General features: G+C 39.7%; 1 protein-coding gene across 1 annotated transcript; it reads left to right on the top strand.

The window, feature by feature from the left end:
- Nucleotides 1-16,386: 16,386 nt before the first annotated feature.
- On the top strand, nucleotides 16,387-22,973 carry LOC142100273 (uncharacterized). The gene is made up of 6 exons (XM_075184203.1): nucleotides 16,387-16,786; nucleotides 17,181-17,534; nucleotides 18,491-18,607; nucleotides 18,819-18,840; nucleotides 19,494-19,528; nucleotides 22,546-22,973. The coding sequence occupies exons 1-6, from the start codon at nucleotides 16,387-16,389 to the stop codon at nucleotides 22,632-22,634; spliced, it is 1,017 nt and encodes a 338-aa protein (XP_075040304.1). The 3' UTR covers nucleotides 22,635-22,973.
- Nucleotides 22,974-23,661: the final 688 nt, after the last annotated feature.

The following is a 23,661-nucleotide window of genomic DNA, read 5'->3' as shown; positions in this document are numbered from 1 at the left end:
ATTGGTGCACAACTACTGTTACGCGTCAAAGCTGAGCTGCAAGATACCAGTGAGGCATTACAGGAGAATATTTGCTCTGATTCACAAATGACAACAATCCCTGTGGAGAGTCCATCCAACAGTGGGATGTCTAATCGTGAGCATTCTGCTGATGTGTGCCTTAATAGCCCGAGTGTAGCCGGTGATACCCAAATTGAGGATGCCACTTTGGAATTAGAAGAGGATGAGGGGGAGATTTGTGTAGGCGACGAGGGCGCTAATGAGGATGTTGATGAGGATGAGGTTGTTTGTGTAAGTCCTGCACCAGTGGCAGCAGTTCTGGCACGTGACAAGAAAAAGGCCATTGTCATGCCTGGGCATAAAACAAAAAAATCCACTTCTTATGTGTGGAATTATTTCTACCCAAATCCAGACAACAATTGTATAGCCATTTGTAGTGTATGTGAAGCCACAGTCAGTCGAGGGAGGGACCTTAACCATCTTGGAACCTCGTCTATGTTACGCCATTTAACGAGAGTTCATGGCAAAGTGTTGGGAAAAGCTGAAAGTTCTTCCCAAAAGAATACAAGCACTCCCTCATCAGCTAAGACCCTCCGCTCACCGACATACCGACGGCTACAAAATACACCCACCACACCATCCTCATCAATATCCTCAGTAGCGCTCGGAGTTAGCCCGGCATCCCACTTAAGGCTGGATGACTCCGGCACTATTATTGATTCCTCTGAAGAAAGCGTTAGTCCTGCTGCTGCTGTTGCTGCTGCTGGGGGTGAATCGTCATCCCAGAGGCAGGTGAATAAAATGAGCAGTCCTACATTTCAGCAATTAACTGTGAAACAATCATTTGCGAGTGGAAGCAAATATGACAGCAGTCACCCAGTCGCCAAGCGAATCACAGACGCCATGGCTGCAATGTTAGTGTTAGATCTGCGTCCAATCTCCACAATAAACGCAGCTGGTTTTTCACAGTTAATTGAGGTTTTGTGTCCGCGTTACAGAATTCCATCGCGACACCATTTCTCCCGTAAAGCTATTCCACAACTATACCAAAAAGTGTGTAAAAATGTAGAGATTGCGCTGAAAAATGCCATTCTGCCCACTGTTCACTTAACCACAGATATGTGGACAAGTGGAAGTGGCCAAACCAAAGACTATATGACTGTGACAGCCTACTGGGTTGGTCATTCACCTTCACCAGCAGGAACAGCAGCAGCATGTACACCACTACGTAACATTTGTCACAGGCAGGCCACTCTTTGTATCACCGGCTTCACTAACAGGCATACGGCTGACAATTTGTTACGCAAACTGAGAGATGTGATTGATGCATGGCTTATACCACTCGGACTCTCCCCAGGGTATGTCATTTCAGATAACGCCAACAATATAGTGCGAGCATTACAGCTGGGTGATTTCCAACATATTCCCTGTTTTGCTCACACCATCAACTTGGTGGTGCAGAGCTTCCTACGAAATAACCGTGAGGTGCAGGAGATGCTTTCGGTGGCCCGTAAAATTTCAGGCCATTTCAGGCATTCAGCCACAGCATGTAGGAGATTACAGCAGCTCCAAGAGCAGTTTAACTTGCCCTGCCACCAACTTAAGCAAGAGGTGGTAACTCGGTGGAATTCCACCCTGTACATGCTTCAGAGGATGGAGGAACAGCGCAAAGCCATCCAAGCATATTGCACAAGTCATGACATTGGGAAAGGAGGGGGGATGTATTTCACTCTTGCACAGTGGGGAATCCTTTCAGTGCTGTGCAAGGTGCTGAAACCATTTGAAGTTGTGACATGTGAGGTCAGTGCAGACTCTGCTAGTTTGAGCCAAGTCATTCCTTTAATTAGACTATTGGAAAAGCAGCTTGAGAAAATGAAGGAGGAGCTGAAAGCAAGCAATTCAGCAAAGTATGTTGGCCTTGTCGATCAAGTACTTAATTCGCTTCACAATGATCCTCGAGTTATTAAGATCTTGAACTCGGATCAGTACGTTTTGGCCACTGTGCTTGATCCAAGGTTTAAAACCTACATTGAGTCTTTACTTGTAAATGAGCGAGATGTGAACTTTTGCAAGGAGCTATTGCTCAGCAAGTTGGCCGCTGAACTGGGCCTCGGCTTGACGACGTGTCCTCCTTCACTTTCTCAAGCTGTTGCTCGTAAAAAATTAAATTTCCAAAAAAGAAGCAGGGAAGACACAGGGGGCAGACGAGAACAATTTAACATCTGGGCTGGTTTGAAGGATTTTTCAAAAAAAAGTGTCACTTTGCCCATAAGTCCATCCAATATGAGTATAAACATGCAAAGGATGGTGGAGGATTACTTTCAAGAGGTAGTTGATATGGAAATGTCAGACAGTCCCTTTCCTTACTGGGAAGAAAAGCAGGCCATTTGGAAACCCATGTACAAACTTGCTTTGCAATACCTAAGCTGCCCACCCTCCAGTGTGTACTCTGAACGAGTGTTCAGCACAGCAGGGAACTTAGTCAGTGATCGCCGTAGAAGGTTACTTCCCAAAAATGTGGAGAAAATGATGTTTATAAAAATGAACTACATCTTCCACGAGGAAGGCCTTCACCATCCAAGACATCCAAGCACTGACTGTTCTCTAATGGCGGATTCAAGCGGCGATGAATTGATAGTCTGTGATGATGACGTACACACTGATGAGGGTGAGGATGAAGCTGAAGATGATGCCGATAACATCTTTTTAAAACTTTCTATGTAAGTGTAGGGTGCAATCTACCCCCAAAGAGGAAAGGGACTTGTGGCATTTCCATATCACATACCATCTTGAAAGGCTGCTGTTAGGGCAATTTATCCTTAAGGGTAGGGTGTCATAGACAGAGTGACCCTAAACTGGCTTTGTCCATTTTTCATAATATTGTACAGTCTATAATGGCTGAATTTTTTAGTATTTTATACAAGTGGAGGGGGGCCTAGAGAGACAGAAACCAAACTGGCTTTCTCCATGTCAATTAATATTGTACAGTCTATAATGGCTGAATTTTTTGCTATTTTATACAAGTGGAGGGGGGCCTAGAGAGACAGAGTGACCCCAAACTGTCTTTCTCCATGTCAATTAATATTGTACAGTCTATAATGGCTGAATTTTTTGCTATTTTATACAAGTGGAGGGGGGCCTTGAGAGACAGAAACCAAACTGGCTTTTTCCATTTCTTTACATATTTAACTATAAGTGTAGGGTGTAATATACATTCAAAGACGATGGCTGCATTGCCAATATGCATAGATGGAGAGGAAGACAATCTGTTTTGTGTGTAGAATAGGCCTACCAACGAAGAATTAAACTGTTTTTTTGGATGATTTATTACCTCAACAATTAGATTACTTGTCTCTAAAACAGTTGGAGCACTAAATTGGGTTAATTTAGGCCCAAAAACATGGATTTTCCCAAAAAATAGCAAAACAAAACCAAACAAAACCAAAACCAAAACCAAAACACGCAATGGCGGTTTTGCAAAACCAAAACCAAAACCAAAACACGACGGTAATCCAGATCCAAAACCGAATCCAAAACCAAAACACGGGGGTCAGTGACCATCTCTAGTTAAAACGGTTCGAATGATATGGATTATTTTTCAAACAGATAAATATCTTATTACAGTCCTTTAGGGACAAATATTACCAATAGAAATATATATATATATATATATATAGATAGATAGATAGAGAGAGAGAGAAAGAGGGGCAGAGAGAGAGGGAAAGAGAGAGAGGGACAGAGAGAGAGAGGGAAAGAGAGAGAGAGAGGGACAGAGAGAGGGAGAGGGAAAGAGGGAGAGAGAGAGAGGGAGAGAGATACTTTAATATGTGTAATATAGAAATGAGAAATACTAAAAAAAGAAACAATTATAAGATGAAAGAGCGAACTCCAATATTAACTCCGGTTTCCTCCGGGTGCTTCGGTTTCCTCCCACACTCCAAAAACAAACTGGTGGGTCAATTGACTTCTAACAAAATGCACCTTAGTTGTAGACTATAAGCTCCACTGGGGCAGGTACTGATGAGAATGACTACATATATCTCTGTGCAGAGCTGCCTAATATGATTGGCCCTATTTAAATAAACAATAATTAAATAAATAAATGTTTTCTTAATTGTACTGCAGGTTCTCGGTGCATCTTTATGTTGCTGTTCAGCAGATGCAAACCCTCTTAGCCGTTTGGCTTGGCACGCCCTTCATGTTCATTTTTAGCTATTTGTGATAACACAGTGATACCGTTAGCAAAGGAAAACCGACGGGATATGAGGAAACAACATACAGAAAATACACAGAATGCTGCATAACTAGGTAAGAAATGGATATATAATATGGCTGTAAGTCTTAAAATTGTGTGATGTGAAAACCACAATGTAAAATGAGAGAGGCTACATATCACTTCCTGAGGCTTTTATTCTAATTTTACATTTGGTTTTCACAATACGCGCAGCACCTTTTGTTCTTAAACCTATTATTGGCCAGACAGACAGTTATATTACTATATGTCACCAAATTGTAAGTTGAATGTTATGGATATTACCATATATTATGATGTTATATATTACCTTGCAATATATTCATTTATCTAAGTAGCATGTAGCATTCTATCTGGTCTCTTTACTATCGTGTCCATCTGCACAGCAGTTTATCAGTTCATAAGAATAAATACATTAGGACTCGTTTAGAAATGGACACAGGGGCGCTCCGAACCTACACAGGAAAAGTTGCCCATGAAAAGCGTATTGATGGGGATATGTTGAGCTGGATGCATTTTATAATGCGTTTAGGTCAAAAACAGTAACATATTCCCCGGTCGTACGCCAGGCGCACAAGTGTTATATACTGTAGCTACGCCCGAAAATACTGCAGAGATAGCGCAGAGATATCGTCATATTTGGTGATGACGACCACACAGTTTTACCACTGAAGCCTAAAATATTTTATTTAAAGAATTATTATTATGTCCTAAATGTCCTAAATCATATGCTATGTTTTAGAAAAGTAAATAACTATGGAGAATTTAACAAGGCCGGCAGACTTGTCAAGTAGCTTTAATGCAAAATGAATGTATGTAAAAAAAAAATTATAATTTGTTCAGTGTTTCTTCTCCCCGCAACTCGATCTTCGTCCATCAGTGACAGGAGAGACAGATGATGGACGTACCGGCTGCGCTAGCGGGGAGGAGATTGGCCTTTCTGGTAGGACATCCTCCCGTGTGGTTGGTTTATCCGCATCTATCAAAGTTACAGAAAATAATGCTGTGTTTTTTTTTATTATTTATTTATTTATTTACATTTTCTATAATTTTTTCAAACGTTATCACAAAACCTCGTTATACACAACTATACAACTATTTATTTTGCGTTCAAACTTAATTATTATCACTATTATTCACGTATAAAACAAGAACAAAATAACGACTTGGTAAAATAACATGATGGATGTGATAGGATGGACCTCCTCAGGGGCAAACGCAGGATTTGTAGAGGGGAGTTTCCACACCACGCCGCCAGTGGGCATGCCCAATGTACATGGGGGCGTGGCTATAATTTTAGACAGTGCTTGGATACTCTCCAACCCTTCCTTTCCCCATAATATACATTGGCAATGCTGCGTGCACTACTTTTAGGTGCACACCGATCTCTCTTTTCAAACAGAGCCGTGTGAAGCGGGGCAGGGTCCAGCCATCTCAATTAAACAGTGTCCCAGGCTTGGAGGGGGTTTCCAGGCACTAGGAAATCCCCCCTCGGTTTGCCTATGCTCCTAAGCCACCCTGTCATGTTGCTGGGGACTGGCTGAGCCTGCCTTCCCACCATCCCCTATCTCTATCTTAACCTCCCTTTTAAACACTTTAGAAGGCGCTGGGCTGCTACCATCAGACTCCTTCTTACTGCTGGATTTCTGGCGTAGCTGCTGCTGCTCCTCTTTGCTGTGGGCTAGCTGGTTCCTCCTGACTGCTTGCAAAGCATCATCTTATGAATGACAGCCGCAGTTTGAGCAATCTCGCCTCTCACAAGCACTTGGCTGTTTTCCCAGCGGTTTGTCAAACAGCAGCTTAGTAAATCAGGCTGATTATATTTTGATCATGTTAAAAATCGGGTTTGGCGATCTGTAAAGGGATGTTGTTAAACTGTGAGCCGTCCTTAGCGTTTCATGGAATATTTTACAGTTACAACATTTACTTCACTTTTGGTACTTTTGCTTATTAAACAATAATGCCACCATCTATTAGAGAGATTAGAAATTAATGTTCTGCAATTTAAAGTGGCTGCTCAGAAAAAGAGAAGCTGGGGAAGGTGCTGGTCTGTCTCTCTAGGTTTTGCACTTTATGAAAGTTCTGAGACTCTATTTGGGGTTTAGTTTTCTTGCAAAGCAAAATTCTGACCTTTCTGAATATATATTTGTATTTGTGACATTTGACTCTAATTACTACTTTCCTCCGGGGGTGTCTAGCAGTAGCATCACTTCCTGAGGAGAGTGCACACTGGTGAGTTCAGTGTACACTGATTATTCACTGTGACAAGATGAGAGGTGTGGAAATGCTGCTGTATCTGGGGACCCTGCAAGGTGAGATCTGAGTCTGGGTAGTGTGCGGAGCATTGCTTATTGGTTACATTTGATGGTTATTTGTGTGTGTGAAGAGATACACATGCTTTATGTAATAACCTAGGGCCTGATTCATCAAGGTACGCAAACTCATACGCATCTGCTAAACAGGGCTTGAGCTACGTAAAACACCACACACGCAGTGCAAACAGAGCAGATACGGCACTCAAAGTCAACTCAATGTCAACTCAATCTCAAACTCCAACGCAAATATAAGGGTTTGCGTCACTCAAAGTATGAAACATGAGTTTGCGTACCTTGATTAATCCTAATTCATTAAGAATCTTAAATTAAGAAGTATCTTATTTAAGTCTCCTTGACAAAACCATGTTACAATGCAAGGGGTGCAAATGAATTTTTTGTTTTGCACATAAGTTAAATACTGACTGTTTTTTCATGTAGCACACAAATATCAACTTTAAATTTCAGTGTACAAATAAGCTATCCAGTATCTGTGAGCTACATGAAAAAACAGTCAGTATTTAACTCATGTGCAAAACAGAAAATTCATTTGCACCCCTTGCATTGCAACATGGTTTTGTCCAGGAGACTTAAATAAGATACTTCTTAATTTAAGATCCTTAATGAATCAGGCCCCTAGTCTGTGACCTTATAATTACATAGTGGCTATACATAGCATGCTATGAACATTATTCTATAACTGACATTACTTTATTTTTCTGAAACAATGCAAACAATGATTAGTACAGGCAGAGTGAAGGTTAATATTTATATATTTCATTTTATATTATTTCGATGCCTTATACATGGGCAGGTTATCAGTGGGAGTCACTGGTGTCGCCTTGTGTAGCCTCATAGTGATGATATTTGGTTTGGTTTGAGTCCTGTGTCTAGTGCTATATGTGTGCAAAACAATTACAGGCAATTAATCAATTAATATGTATATCGGTTATTTTATTGCATTTGCTCTTACTCTCATTTGAAGGGCACAGGTGAAAGCAGCGTGTAAAGACAAGAGTCACTTTTATGTGGTCTGGTAGACATGAGATTTATCAGAAATGTTTCTGGGTTTTAAATCCTGTTACTGGTGCTGTGTGTGATGCATTTTGTACGCGGTCCCGGGCTGTTACATTGTCTTTTTATCTCAGCTAATCGGATACTTCGTATGTGATATCCAGTAAATGGATTTTAATGCAGGTGTGAAAATTGCAATGTGCATAATGTTGTCATTTATAAGGGAAGTGAGTTTGTGTCTAACAGTTTTCATTGACATTTCCAAGAAATACATCAAGAGGAGCAATTTTCATTTAGTTTGTGCTATAATACCCCCAGGGGATGTGAAGGTGTCAATTGCTAGAAGTGTCCTATACTCAATGGGCCTGAGTCATTAAGGAAAGTAAGTAAGGCAAAACCATGTTGCATTGGAGGGGGAGGTAAATTTGAAATGTGATGGCAGATTTATATTTGAGGTAGGGCATGTCCTAGATCAACTTTAAATTTCTGTGTACAAAGAAGCTATCAAGTATTTGTGTGCTACACAAAAAAACAGACAGTATTTTCCTTATGTGCAAAATAATAAACTAATTTGCACCCCTTGTGTTGTAACATGGTTTTGTCCAGAAAACTTGAGTAAGAAAACGTATTCAATTTTTTGCTTAACTTTCCTTAATGAGGGTAATAAGGCCGGAAGGAGGCAATATGGGCAGTAAAGGTCAGCTCACGTAAAGAGCGCTGCACTCATTTAGGCCATAAGAGGCATTATTTAGCGTCTACTGACGCTAACAACAGACGCAGTGCGGACTTCTATAGCTTTGATATGCTGCGGTTTTCTCTGCCAGATGACCAGTCTCAGGCACACCGTGATTCATGAGACCAATCTGGAGGAGTACCATAGAAAAGTGTCCTGGACGCTTGAATAGGCGTTACCGCGATCTCTGGTTTGCGGTGTACTGTAAAGGGATATCTCCTGTATTTTATTCACCCATCCTCTGGAACTCAAGCAGAGGAAATCTTAAATTTAGTGGTCCGACCATTTTTTTTGTCTGGGGAAGTCTTTAGGGGCTTTCTTTCCCTCCAGTGATTTTGTAGTTGTTAAAGAACAGTGTATATTGCGATGAAGGGTATTGTTATTATGTTACGCTTCACCTTGTCTCTCATGAGGAGATTCGATTCAGCGCAAGGTGCCGGACCGAGGTTCGGAGGAGCATATTTCCACCATTTAGGAACATTGGGGCGATGAGTCTCCGCAGAATGTTCCGGAGACACATTGCACTGAATTGAATCCCCCCTCAGTGTGTGGAGAGGTAACGTGACTCGCAGAGATAAGGTTTACTGGCTCACGTGCTCAGTTGTATTGCAAAAACAGATTTGGCTTTTCAGTTCCACTTTTTTCTTTAAAGGATTTAAATGAAAAAAATATTTTAAAACCTGGTCTGTTCATGCAGGGCCGCCAAGAGAAATTTTTGGCCCCGGTACAGCAACTTCATGGGGCCCCCCTATAGTTGAATAGAAGGGAAACATAGGGGTGTGGGCATGGCAAAAGGGGGGTGGCGATACAATTGGGGGCATGGCTTTGCATCTAGGAGGTGAAATGCAAAGCAAGGAATAGTTTACAATATCCTCATTAGAGGATACAATCATTTGGTGTAGCACTGTCATTACAGAACTTCCCGTCCGCTTTATTCACATATGTCCTCTGTGCCCAGCAGCTTTACTTACACATGCCCCCCTCTGCCCAGCAACATTACTCACACATGTGCCCTCTGCCCACATGCTTTACACACACATCCTCCCTCTGTCCAGCAACATTATTCACACAGGCCCCCTCTGCCCAGAAACTTTACTCACACATGACCCCCTCTGCCCACATGCTTTACACACACATACCCCCTCCCCATCACCCCTTCTTCTTACTTTTTTCTCCATCAGTAACTCAGTGCAGGAACAGGAGAATTTCCTGCAGCAGCTCCAGCACTGCGTACCATGTGACTGCTGCAGTCCCATGACCTGCTGATGTCACAGGGACACTGACGAGATCTAGCTACTGCCTTCTGGAGATGTGATGCAGGCAGCCTGTGCGGTCCGTGCATAGACCTTCACAGCACATAGTAGTCAAAGCGGGGGGCATCATTTATTCATAAAATATTGTACTACAAGATGTAGTACAATATTCTGAATGATTGACACTGTCACATTTATTAGTATGCAACTTGACAGCCTATGCATGGACCGGATAGACAGCCTGCCCGACATACTCACTGTCCCCACCCTTCCCTGGGAAACACTAATATAAAAGTGTGTCATTAGGCATCTATTATTGTTATTATCATTTATTTATAATGCGCCACAAGGTTTCTGCAGCGTCGTACACATTACAAACAATAGACCATACAGGAACAACAGTACAGAACATTAAACGAGTAATACCATGACTTCAGAGACTCCAGGCAAAGCAATTATAGTGAAATTGGAGCAGACGAGTAGGTAGAGTGACAGGAGGGAGGAAGAGCTTACATCCTAAAGGGAGGAACTCAATTAAACATGTATTCCCAAAGGGAAAAGCTGGGAAAGTGGGGAAAGGGAAAAACCGCTCCGCACTAGACAACAACCAACCTCACTGCTTGGATAACTCAACTTAGTGAGGGGGTGCTAAGGTCATATATATAGCATATGAATTAGAAGAGAAAGAGAGTTTTGACCTAAGAAGCACTCCAGGTGTGAAGTAAATAAACGTTTAATACTAATATTTTAATGGTATGCGTTAAAAAGGTGTATGTCAGTATACAACTGATTAAAAAAGCGAAGTATTTAAAAGTAATAGTGTTGAAAAAAATAGAATTAAAAATAATGTAACCCTGTGGTGGAGCCAATCTTAAGAGTACTGATAATGGGGGAAGATCTGCCAAATAGAAATTCCTTCCACATGTATATACACAATAGATAAGGTGAGAAATAGCCAAGGAGAATGATTATAAGGTCCTATAGTATGGTAACTATGTTACATTCACCAAAACCCTAATCCTGTTGTATTCATGTGGACTCTAGATGGCAGTAGAACGTGAACTTCCTCCCTATGATCTTGACTCACTGGAGAATGTCCCTCTGTTATTAATAAATCAGAATCCTAACCATAGTCAGAAGCTGAATCGCTGGATATTCCCAGATAGACAAAACATATGTAACGTGGCTTTACTAATTCCCTAATGGCATAACTTCAGGGAAACCACTCTTATGTGCGGTTTATATTGTTACCTTACCAATAAACTGTACAGTGTAGTGACAAAGCGCCTTATTTTATGTTATAATAGTGCGCTTATAACCAAAAGAATTTATAACCAAAGGGATTCACCCTAATAGGAGACAGTGTAATACAGTGAAACCACTCATTCATACATCCTATATTACTGCCATGCCACAAGGCTGCACAGTGCAGCGACAAGGTACATTATTCAGTGTTGTTAATGTGGGTTTATAGGCAAAGGGATTCCCCTGGTAATAGGTTATAAAGTATAGTAATAGGTCGCTGTACTTAAATTTGGTATACACTTGTAGAGAGAAAGATATCTACTCTAAAGGTCAGTTATTCCTTACAACGACAAAGCGCCGTAATTGTAGTTACTATGCGCCTGTGAGCAAAAGGATTTACTTTAAAGGTAAGTAATACGGTTCAGCGGCGAGACACCGCACTGAGAATTATGTTATTTATTTTATTTCATAGACAGAGAGATTCCCCCTAGTAGTGAGTAGTTAGATAGAGAGGCACAGCGCCGCGATTGGCTCCGCCCACTTCCGGGTTTGACGTCACCTATTGTGACGCCGGCCCGACGTACGTTTCGCTTGAGAGCTTAGTCATGGAATTACTGGGTTACTGCTAAGGGGTTGGTTTTATACCCCTCCTGACCAATCATTATTTTGAGACTGCATGACGTTTATGTCCAGATTGCATGGATACTACTGGAGAATTGCGTGGCATAGAATACAAAGGCAGATACCATCGTTTACATATTTAAGCAGGGATTCTAAGGATTACAGGTATTGGTATATCCTCATTGTTATCTACAGATGAGCTGAAACATGTTACAGATTGTATTCTAGATATCCATGGAGAAGTGTATTTATATATATGTAAAGTACATTGCTAGTAACTTCAAGGGGGCTGTGATCTTATGTATTATAGAGACTATTAAAAAAGAGAGTATCTGATGGCCTTAGTGCACAATGGGCTTCAAATTATTTGCAGATTTTATAGAAAGTATAAATACATATTTAGGTTGTTTATATTATAATGTACATAGTATATTCTCATATGTACATAGTATATTATTATTACATTTCTATATTTTTGATATTGTAGTTTTTATTTAATATTATTTATTTATTGTTTATTTTGTTTTGTTTAATATTTATTATTTTATTTTTTGTTGTTTTTCATTATTTTTTATTATTTTTTATTATTTTTTTATTATTTTTTATTTTATATTTTGATATTATTTTTACTGTTTTATGTTATTTTTAATTTATTATTGTTCTTATTTTTTGTTTTTTGTTTTTTATTATTTATTTTTTATATTTTATATTGTTGGTATTTATTCATTCACGTGTACATATTTCAAAAAATAAAAATAAAAATAATAAATAAAGATATATGGTATCCACTGGTGTCTTTTTAATTTGTTATTAAATTTCTTCTTAGTGAATTATGTGAGTACAAAAAAAGGGAGAGAAAAAACATTTTTTTCTGTGTAATGATACATAAATTTTCTAAGTGATCAGTTGTGGGTCTCCTTAATTCGGGAGAAAAAATAGAGAGATAAGAGAATCTCTCTTGTTGCCTATTCTATTATGTGAAGTGAGACATAGCACGGATAAATATCCGTGATTATTGAATAAACATAAGTGAATGTGAAAAAAAGAGAAAAAATTGTTTGTTAAATTAAGGACCTTGTGTTGGTCTAGAATCGTGAATGAGAAGGGAATAGACAATTAAAACATGTTTTAAAAAGGTGGCTAGAATATCTTTACCTATATAAGCATATATATACATTATCCATCCAGATTAAACAAAAATAAAATAAAATTAAGTTAAGATCTCTAAGTAAGGTCATATTTACATTAAATTGAAGAATTGTTAATTTGAAAATTTGAAATGCCCTATGGATCCTTATCTATCAAAAATGATGATAACATTGATACTCACAAATAAATTGTTGAGTTGAATGAAAATTTAGTTTTACTCTTAAGTATTCTCTATAGCATGTTAAGGATCTTAATAAATATAGGTAGTAATATTGGTCACAGCACTCTTGCGCTTCTATGATAATCTAAGTCTCTATTGTGTTATGGAGCATTGGAATATGCGATAGTTGTCCAAACAGTAGATTGATGTTTAAATTGATATTTTAATAAGCCATCTTACAAGAAGCTAGCATAGCTAGTATTCTCGTTGAGACCAAATGGTATTATAGAGTTTAAGAGAAATATCCACCTGCTCTCTCTTTGTAGGAGCTGTTTAGTGACATCACCCCCTCTAATGCCCATCTTAACCTGTTCTATACCAAAAGCTTTCATATTTTGTGGATTTCCTCCATGTTCATATAAAAAGTGTCGTGCTACTGATGTCAATTGTTTGAACTTATTTTTGTCTGTGGCTGCATTTCTGATTGATCCGATGTGTTCCAAAAGTCTGTTTTTTAACATTCTGCTGGTCATGCCAACATAGATCTTATCACATGGACATGTCAGAGCATAAATCACACATTTAGTAGTACAGTTGATAAATTGTTCAATCTGGTGTTTATTGCCATATTTATCAAGAAAATCCGTGGTCTTAGTCATGTGTAGACACGCCTTGCAAAGACCACATTTATAGGATCCTTTCACAGATAAGTTTGTGCCTTTCATAGAGAAATGGCTCCTCACCAATTTGTCACCTAAATTAGGTGACCTACGCCAACTAAAGTCTGGTCTGTTCCTCAGACTTTTTGCTAGATCAATATCTGATAGTAAAATGGGCCAATGTTGTTGTATGATATTTTGTATTTCTTTCCATTCGTAACAGAAATCTCCCACCATTCTAATTTTGTTTTCATTAGTTGGTCTGGCCTTACTATATATTAGTTGGTTTCTATCTTTCATATATGCCTGATTTTGGGCTCTTTTAATGAGTCTCTTACTATATCCTCGTTGTACAAGTCTCATACTTAGTTCTTCGGATCTTTTTTTATAGTCAGATATACTGGAACAATTTCGTCTCAGTCTTAAAAATTCACCTTTCGGGATATTGTTGATTACAGGCGGAAAGTGGGAGCTTTCACTATGAAGTATATTGTTAGTAGCTGTTTTTTTACGAAATAAATCAGTAACTACTCTGCCATCCTGTGTCTTATTGATGGTTAGATCTAAAAAGTTGACATGTTCCTGATTCATTTCATACGTCAAGTGTAAATTGTTTTGATTGTCATTTAGAATCTCCACAAACTCTACAAAGTTCTCTTGGCTATCATTCCACATTATGAGAATGTCATCAATGTAACGCATCCAAATAATAATATTATCTGTATACTTGGTTAATTTTTCACAGAAGACAGTTTCCCTCTCCCATCTGCCCAGGTAGAGGTTGGCAAAAGTGGGGGCACAGGCCGCCCCCATCGCTGTACCTCGTACCTGCAAGTAGAATTTATTGTCAAAGACAAAAAAATTCCTTTTTAGTATAAACTCCAAAAGTTCTATCAGAAAAAGATTGAGATCGGGGTTATCATTGGCTTGTAGAAAGAAAGCAACAGCCTCTATCCCCACTTCATGTTGGATGCTGGTGTAGAGTGATTCCACATCCATGGTTATCAACCAAACATGTTGTTCTAAAGTAAGGTCATCCAAAAGTTTGAGAATATCTGAGGTGTCTTTAACATAGGATGGTAATGAGGTTACATAACCGCGTAGATGTTGATCCACAAAGATGCTTGCTTGTTCGGTCAGACCTCCAATTCCCGAAAGAATAGGTCTTCCAGGTGGTTTAGTAGCATTCTTGTGGATTTTAGGTAGTAAGTATATAGTTGATACCTTAGGATTTTCAATATGTAGAAATTCCAATTCTGATTTTGAGATCACCCCATTATCAAAGGCTCGTTTAATCATTAGATTATATAATGATTTATAGTCATTTAGGGGGTTGGAAAAGAGCAAGCGGTAACACTTTTTATCCCCTAATTGTCTATGCATTTCTTCCTTATACATACAGGTGGGCCATATTACTACATTCCCACCCTTATCGGATGGTTTAATAACCACATCCTGCCATGATTGTATCTCTTGGATTGCTTGTCTTTCATTTCTTGTCAGATTGTCGGATTGCCTGTATTTTCTATTCTTCATGGATTTTAGTTTAAGGATATCCAGGTCATGTGATACCATATTCTCAAAAACTGATATTTGCGGGCTAATATTTTCATTAGGGCAGAAGGTAGATCTTCTCTTACACATAGGTCTAGTTGTTTGTATTTCACTACCAGTTTGTTCCTCCAATAGATGCTCTAAGGCAGATAGGGCCTGATTATCCTCTTCCTCCAGATCTATATCTATCGATGAATTTACCAAATTGGTATACATTTCATTGGTAGCAGATTCTATTGAAATACATGGAGGTGTGTCACTATCTCCCCTATTGTTCGTTTTTTGTTGTAGTGGAGTATCCAAAGTGGTTCTGTGCAGACTAGTAGATTCGAGTTTACTAAAGAATTTATTTAGGCGAAGTTTTCTCGTAAATAGATGGAGATCTTTTTCCCATCTAAATCGATCGAAATTATTTGTAGGTGAAAAAGTTAAGCCATAACCAAGTAGTCTCAGATGGGATTCATCCAAAATTCTATCTGATAAGTTAATTACTTGTAAGGATTCATTCACTTACCACTTGGATTGTGGCTTAGTGGTGGAATGGTTAGTGTTGAATGTTGCCACACAAATTTTAATCCATACATACAAATTAGGCAATTACATTTTTTCCACCATTACTCCTTTTAGTGTTGCAGAACCCCTAACATCTCTTGAGAAACACTGCTAAAGAAGGTAGCCATGCAGTATAAGATAATGGGGAGGGGGGGCAATCAATGATGAAAGGTATGGAAGATGGGGAGGGGAGGGTAAAGAGGACAGCGGTAGAACCCTTAACAGCTCATTTGTTGGGTCCCTTTCTTACAATCTTCGCTTCCAGGGGTCTCTGCTTTGGTAATTGGCCTTTACTTGAAGGTTAAAGGAAAATAAAGAACAAAACCGTGAAACTTTCCTAAAAAAACATTTCTGATTTTTCAACAAGGGTCAGAAAAGAAAGGATGACCTCTATATGAAAGAGAAACTATTAATACATTTCTTAATACCTGGTTTTGCTGGTAAGGGTCAGTGTGTTTTATGGAACGCAAGGAATGCAATACACACTGGGTGTACAAAAATTGAAATGAAGAGAAATGCCAGTGGAGCAGGAGTCTTTCTCCTATAAAAGGCTCAAATAATGGTATAAACTTGTGCTCTCTGCTTCTCTACTATCTATCTATCTATCTATCTATCTATCTATCTATCTATCTATCTATATCAACTCTATATGATAGATAGATAGATAGATGGTAATGGTTGGTAAATTGATTGATGACAAATGTTATGAAATTGAGAAATCGCTTTACACAAGTCACACTCTCCCAGTCACAGTTCTTGTTACCCCAATAAATGTAACTGCTTGTACTTATCACCTGGATTTTTATTCAAACCTTTCACCCATCCAATTTACAGAAAATAATTTATTTTATTACTATAGTTTCCCCTTGTTTTTACAAAGATATGATTTTACTGATCAATCCTTATTTCACAGTTTATTTATCAGGAGTTGAGTGTCAGACCATCCACGTCTCCCAGATTCCTACTATAGTCACCCCAGAGGGCAGCTCAGTCACCTTACCCTGTAACTACAGCATCAGCGGAGCACAGGATGCAACTGCCGGTTCCTACAAGTGGTACAGACATATGGCGAGGGCTGGTCCTGAGGTCTCTCATAGCAATAAGGATTTCACAGGCAGAATCTCCACATTGGACACAGATGTATTCATTAATAACAGATCAGCCAGTATCACCCTGCACAGAGTACATGTCTCAGACACCGGGATGTATTACTGTGACGTTACTTTCCTGCACGGTGGAGAAATATCCGGACACGGCACCGGGACATTCCTCAATGTGACAGGTAAGAGCCAAGTATTAATGAGTAAGAGATGTTCTCCAGCAGGGATGTGCTGATACGGATGCAGTGAAGGTCACTTCATCCCCTATCCATCTCTCTCTCTCTTTCTGAAAAACTCTCATATGAATACATCCTTTGGATCCAAATCTAAGGACGTAGTGTTCAGTGTAATGGTTTGTAAACCCAAAATCTGTTCTACATTGTGGAGTTGGGTGCTATAAAAATATATAATACTGAAAAACAATTATATGAATTGGAGAAACAGCTTTATATAACCCACAGACAAATTGTTCACCTGCCCTAATTACAGAAAGCAACTTATGTTTCTACAATCATTTCCTTCTAATACCATGACTATAACATTTTACTGATCCTCCTTGTTTCACTCTCTATTTAGCAGGATCCCCGATAATCCATGTGTCCCAGATCCCTGTAATAGTCACCCCAGAGGGCAGCTCTGTCACCTTACCCTGTAACTACAGCATCAGCGGAGCACAGAATATACATAATGGGTCCTACAAGTGGTACAGACATATGGAGAGGACTGGGCCGGAGGTCTCTGATAGTAATAAGGATTTCACAGGCAGAATCTCCAGAATGGACACAGATGAATTCATTCATAACAGATCAGCCAGTATCACCCTGCACAGAGTACATGTCTCAGACACCGGGATGTATTACTGTGATGTATCTTTTCTGCACGATGGAGAAATATCCGGACACGGAAATGGAACATTTCTCAATGTGACAGGTCAGAGTCCAGATGACCATTTATCATTTCTAAAACATAAAATATGACATTTTTTTAAATAGGAAATCACTTAACAAAAGCAAAACCCAAATTACCCCCAGCTACTCCCTAACAGGTGTGACCTGTCTTTTGTCACCCGATACCCTTATTGTTCTATATTAACCATTATCAGTTGAACTTTATATAGAACTAATAGTTATACAACATCTATGGTTTTATATAGGAGTAGAAGTATATAACCCAGGCAAATAATACAAAATAACTCAATCAACCTATGAAAAAATTGTACCTCAATTTCATCTAAATGTCACACCTCATTGTGACATCACCGTACCCCCATCGTGATGGGATTTGGCACAGCCCTTTCTCACAGTGTCCTGATTGCAAAAATTAGAATGTTGGGAAGTATGTATATGACTGTAGACACATATATATATTTATTTTTAATATAATTGGGGTGATTGGTTTTCTTAGGGTGCACTGGCCACTGACCCAGTTATAATCCACCACTGCATCAGACTAATCAGGATTGCTGAATTCACAGACCTAGCACATCTCTCTCAACGTTATTTTGCAAGTTGCCGTCTAGAGTGGAGAATGTTTTTGATCACCACTTTTAAATGGCAGCAGAGTGGACGCGTGATCAAGTGAACCAATCAGAAGCCTTAAACTGTATGCGGCAATCAGCCGAATTCTGACCCATCTCTGAGCTCAGCTAATTGATGGGGGGGGGGGGGGGGAATTGTCATTGTCTCCTTAAACCCGGTTTACATGTTGTCAAACAAAAACAGCTACGTTATATTATATATGTGCACCCTACACATAGCACAATCTGCTCCTTTGAAGACTCGTTGTGTTATAGAAGCTCTTGTGTGTCTGTTGTCAGTTTATTTGCTGGTTGCAACTGATTGAGAACAAAACAAAACTTTAAACATTCTGTTGTTCTTCTTTGTTAGCTCGAACTTCTGCAGGGAGACATCATTATCTGGATTGGTCTATACCTCTCAGTATTACAGGAATGGTCATCATTGGTGCTTTATTAGTGATCATATACTGGTATCACACCAAACAAGGTCAGTATCATCATCATCATCATCATCATCATCATCATCCTTTCTCTGTACCATAAGAGATGCTTTTTCAGTTTGAGTAATTACCAGCATAGTGGATCAGTAATAATAGGGGTGGAAAGATGTCGGATGTCTTTCAGTGTGTGATAAATGGGGAACACATTATACAATGTACACAGAATTCTCTAATATCTTCTCATCCTCCTCTCTACAGTGGCTGCGTCCAGGTGTGACGTGTAAGTGTAACAGAGCTACCATATATATTTTAAATGTATATGCTGTATATTTATTTATATTAGGAATATTGCTATTTTGTTAGAGAATTTTTAAATGTTTACTTTATTAGTAATACATAAACAGTACATATTATATTCAGTGATTGCTCTGATAGCCCTCACCCCTCTTTATCATGTTACTGTATGTGGAGATAATGTAGCCACTCGCTAAACTTCCACAGTGACAAAACAGTGTCCTCGTCACTTATAAACCTGGGGCGGAGGGGTCTATGACATGAGATTTAAAATTCAGGTTACTTATTTACCCATTTGTATTAAATTCTTAAAAACACAACTAGGAGATAAGTCTTGAAACAGTTATAAATAGAGGGAGGGAAATTAATTGTTAATGATCCAATCTTAGCAATGTATCATGTTTTACACAACAAGTATCACACAAAGGGGCAAGTATAGATTATGGAATTTCCCCATTTGCCCTCTGTCAGACCAGTTTCTGCTCCGTTGATTAAGGACGGGGCAGAATTAAATGACATTTGCCCCTAAGATGCCGGTTCTGCCCAGTTAGTGCTGTATTAGATTGTTAAGTTTTATTAGTTTTCTGAATGGATAATTAATGTCTGTGTGATATCTCTTATCTTTACCTTCTGCTGAAGCGGTCCAATCATCTACACCGATTTTACAACACAAGGTAATAGATGTATGTAAGCATAACACTATAACACTATTTGTGTATACTGAAAGTTGTGTTTGTGTACTGCTGCTAGGTCTCATTAATGACCTCTACACACAACGCCATAGATGTGATTTCCTCTGTAAAGTTCAGGCAATTATCTTACTAGAATTCCATTCTCTTGGGGACTCTAGAAAATCCCAGAAAAGTTCTAGAACAAAAATCCAACACCGATATTGTCTCGATATGATGAAAAATGTAGTGTTTGAAAATAATAATATGAAGAAATAGTCTCAGATTTGCAACTGTTACAAAAATATTCAATTCACTAAGAGAGCCGTCATTGTTGGTTGTCAGATGGTCACTCATCAGGAAGATAAACTTGTGTGTTAAGGTTCAGAAACGAGCTGTAATCTACAAGTCTTTATGAAATGTTTTACATGACCTGGACACAGAGGAGATGTAAAGAGATCAATGGAACGTTTGGGATACAAGGGCAGACATGTAATCAGTGAGGGTCCTCTGAGTGGATCCCGTCTTGTCCCTGATCCCATCATTCTTGCAGCTCCCATCCAATGTTGGGACTTTATCTGGTAGATAACTTTACCCTTTACAATGACTCAAAATCAGAGATTACGACAATTATCTTGCAGTTCCTGGTTCCCCTAGTGAGATCCCAAACCTTGGCTTTGTCCAACAAGTTTGCTCCATCAAAAAACAATTACCATCCGTGTGATGCATTCATTCCTTGTGTTACCAGGTAGGCACAGTAGTCTGAAGTATACATACATGTACTTTATCTACAGCAGCTGCCCAATCCAGTCACTGTACCACCAGCCAGCCACGTGCTTCCACTGGGTCTTGGGCATTGGGTTCTGAGCCCCATAAGTTGTTGGGCCTCATAGCATACACAGAGGCTACTCTACCGATAGTCATAACCTTTCTTTCTTTCGGACTGAGAGCTGAGGAAGTCAGGGAACCCCAAGTTATCATCCTGTTTAGATTAGATTTATATGGGGCAGAGGAACAAAGATACATATTTATGTCAGTTGTGTTCTGACCAGTTAACGGCTTCCTGCAGCTCTCACCGATATGATGAGCCTCCAGGATACCAGTCCCTGCAGATGAGGACCCCTGTAACACAATGAAGGGATATAACGGTGTAACCCGAGTCACGTGTGTCACCTGCGGGAAATGACAGACACACACAAAGTTCTTACCTGATCATGATCGATCCACTTACCATCCATACCGGATCGCACCCAACGCGCCACTATGGTCTAGAGGAGAAACCACAACAATTATTGGAGTGTAATATTACAGAGTGGAAGGAAGGGGGTGTCCTAGGTCACGGCCAGAATTAGAGACCCTGCACTATTGCTGACCCCTCAGTTTAGTCTGGGCCTGGGGGCGGGACTACAGATATTCGGGACAGGGCAGTATCCCGCCCGAATATCCTTCTCACCGATGTACTGGTGAGGGCCCCACAAAGAGAGAGACGAAACCGAACAATGATACTCACCAGGTAATCACCATCTCCTCTTGATGGTCATCTGCAACTCCCAGGATTGGCATCATGGAAAAGGTCGACACACAACAGTCCATCCAGAGGGCTGTCTACCAGGATAACGTGTACCACCCACTCTAGAGGTATCTATAACAAATATACAACACAAGCGGTCCTAGCAACGTCCTACGTGACCAGTATGCTGCAGAACTCTAACTCCTAGCACTAGGTGTAGTGTACAACCCTAACTACAACCCACATAGTCCATGACACCAATACACAGAATACAGACAACGGATACAATAACAGACACCTTTCATGGGGGTCCTTTAATGAATCAGACCTTACATGTCTAAAATGCACAGTATATATTGTTATAACTCACCAATATGGTACAGTATAAGACATTCCATATTCTCCCGCTATCAGTGTCAGAAGAATCAACTTATTAATGAGGCGCTGGGATAAACCCCAGGAATCGTTTGATAAATGTGGGCAGGCTTAGTTTCTATCAAAATGTATTTGGATGAGTATCTATTTTAGACGTCTGTCATCTGGAGTCCTGATTAGGGGGTATATTTAATAAACTGCAGGTTTGAAAAGTGGAGATGTTGCCTATAGCAACCAATCAGATTCTAGTAAGAATGAATTTGGTACATTCTACAAAATGACAGCTAGAATCTGATTGGTTGCTATAGGCAACGTCTCCACTTTTCAAACCTGCAGTTTAGTAATCATACCCCTAAGACTAAGGTCACTCGAGCGTCTATTGCTGCAATGGTTTCAGAACAGCGCCGTTGACTTGTCAGATTCTAGTTATAAATTATTTAGTACATTCTACAAAATGACAGCTAGAATCTGATTGAATTCTATAGGCAACATCTCCACTTTTTCAAACCAGCAGTTTTGTAAATATAACCATAGACTAAGGTCACACAGGCGCCTTATGCTATGGTTTCAAAACAGCGCCGTTCACATGTCACGCCAGAGCGACTCCCGCTGTCACAGGCTCCATGTTGGCAGCGGAATCGCTGTGGTGCGACACTGGCACAGCGCTCTGCATTCCCTTCAATGTAACACCGGCCGAGCGTAGCGTCACTTTAGAACAGCGCTGTTTCCTGGTCAGAATATTGTGGCACTCAATAAAACACCCACCTGACCTTGTCTTAGCAATTAAACATAATCTCCTTTTTATTATGTTAATTGTGTGTACAAATTAGATATTTTGTGAGTATGATATGTGCATAAAATATTAGAATATGATTGGTTAGTTTATATATTTAGTTTATAAATATAAGTACAATAATAATGTATGAAAACAGGATAAAATGCAGATTTATTAAAGTGTGTCAGAGCCGCTGTAAATGTCAATGTGTCCAATTCTGGATCAGATCTGTTGTTCACTGTCCGTTATAACAGCCTCCAAACACGTAGACCCCCAGCTCCCAACTGCATCTGTCTATCAATATGTGATTGTGAAGGTCACTTCCACCTATCTGCCTCACTGACCATTTCGTGTATATTTTAGCAGCGGACAGAGGACCCACATTAAACGTAGAAAGCCCAGACATCGCCCCGGGTGGACAGGAAGCAGACCTGTACAGTGAGTTACCATAGAAGAGACAGACTGATATCAACCGGAGTGCGGTATAAATGTCAGACATTGCTGGACTATAACTGTATACAGGATTCATAGATCACAACTTCAGAAGAGAAATATGGACCCACTGACATCTGATATATTGTACTGTATATAATTAAAAGAAGCTTTCTATATTACAAACAGGGGTCCTGTCACAACATGATACAAAGTCTGTTTCATAATAAATGCATCTATAAAGTGGTAGATTCAGATCCATATATTTTCCTAAGAGTCTCTTTAATGAGCCCGGCCGGTATCAGCGGAGATTCCTCACACCCACAGCTGAGAGATCCAGACGACATAGAATCCCAGCCATATGTGTAATTATTACTTGTCTAGTCTACTGTGTCTGAGACACATGTCTAATAAAACCGTATTCCACCCAATGTATTTCCATCAACCTCTAATGACTGTCGTACATTGCATTTTATTGGTAGGTTATTTTGAACTGATTTTAACATCTTTAATCCAGCGGAGGGGTGAGCTGGCAGCATAAACCATGACTGGGCTTAGAGTCTTTACTCTCTATGGAAAATATTGCTGTGTGCTTGCAGTATAGGGCGGGGAGGCCTCCTAAACCCAACCCGCATACCAGCCGGCAATCCCAATTGGCAAGTCAAGAAACATTTTATCATGCCTGCAAATAAACCCCTCCCATTTTGTGGGAGGACCCACAAGATTAAGGTGCTGAAAAAAGCGGGACTGTTGTCGTCAATCCCAGCCCCCAACTGTCAGCACTGAAGCAGGTTTATAAGGACTTTAAGTTATAACAAAAATGTCCAGATCTGCACTTCTGTGAGTGTGCCCAGCGGAGGTGCCTGTCTAGAGGTCGAAGATTGAGAGAGAGAAGAGGAAGCTGGAAGATAGAAGAGAAGAAGGAAGTCTGGACTTACCTGTCCATCGATCTGTCCGGTGCAGGTGAATCCATTCTCGTCTTCCCAACAGTTCCCGGCAGCAGTGGGCAGATGAGGCAATCAGGACTCACTCTCCACTGTTGGCCAA

Source organism: Mixophyes fleayi, chromosome 8 (assembly GCF_038048845.1).
Source record: "Mixophyes fleayi isolate aMixFle1 chromosome 8, aMixFle1.hap1, whole genome shotgun sequence".
NCBI classification, from domain to species: Eukaryota; Metazoa; Chordata; class Amphibia; order Anura; family Limnodynastidae; genus Mixophyes; species Mixophyes fleayi.
The sequence above is the reverse complement of the archived record's forward strand: the minus strand, read 5'-3'. Positions and strand labels throughout refer to the sequence as shown.

What these genes read in the sequence shown, in the direction of transcription:
- LOC142100273 (XM_075184203.1), top strand. Translation starts at nt 16,387, where the DNA reads ATGATTTTACTGATCAATCCTTATTTCACAGTTTATTTATCAGGAGTT. An exon ending in GACATTCCTCAATGTGACAG is followed by an intron (nt 16,787 to 17,180) that starts GTAAGAGCCAAG and finishes CTCTCTATTTAG; the next exon opens with CAGGATCCCCGATAATCCAT. An exon ending in CTGGTATCACACCAAACAAG is followed by an intron (nt 18,608 to 18,818) that starts GTCAGTATCATC and finishes TCCTCTCTACAG; the next exon opens with TGGCTGCGTCCAGGTGTGAC.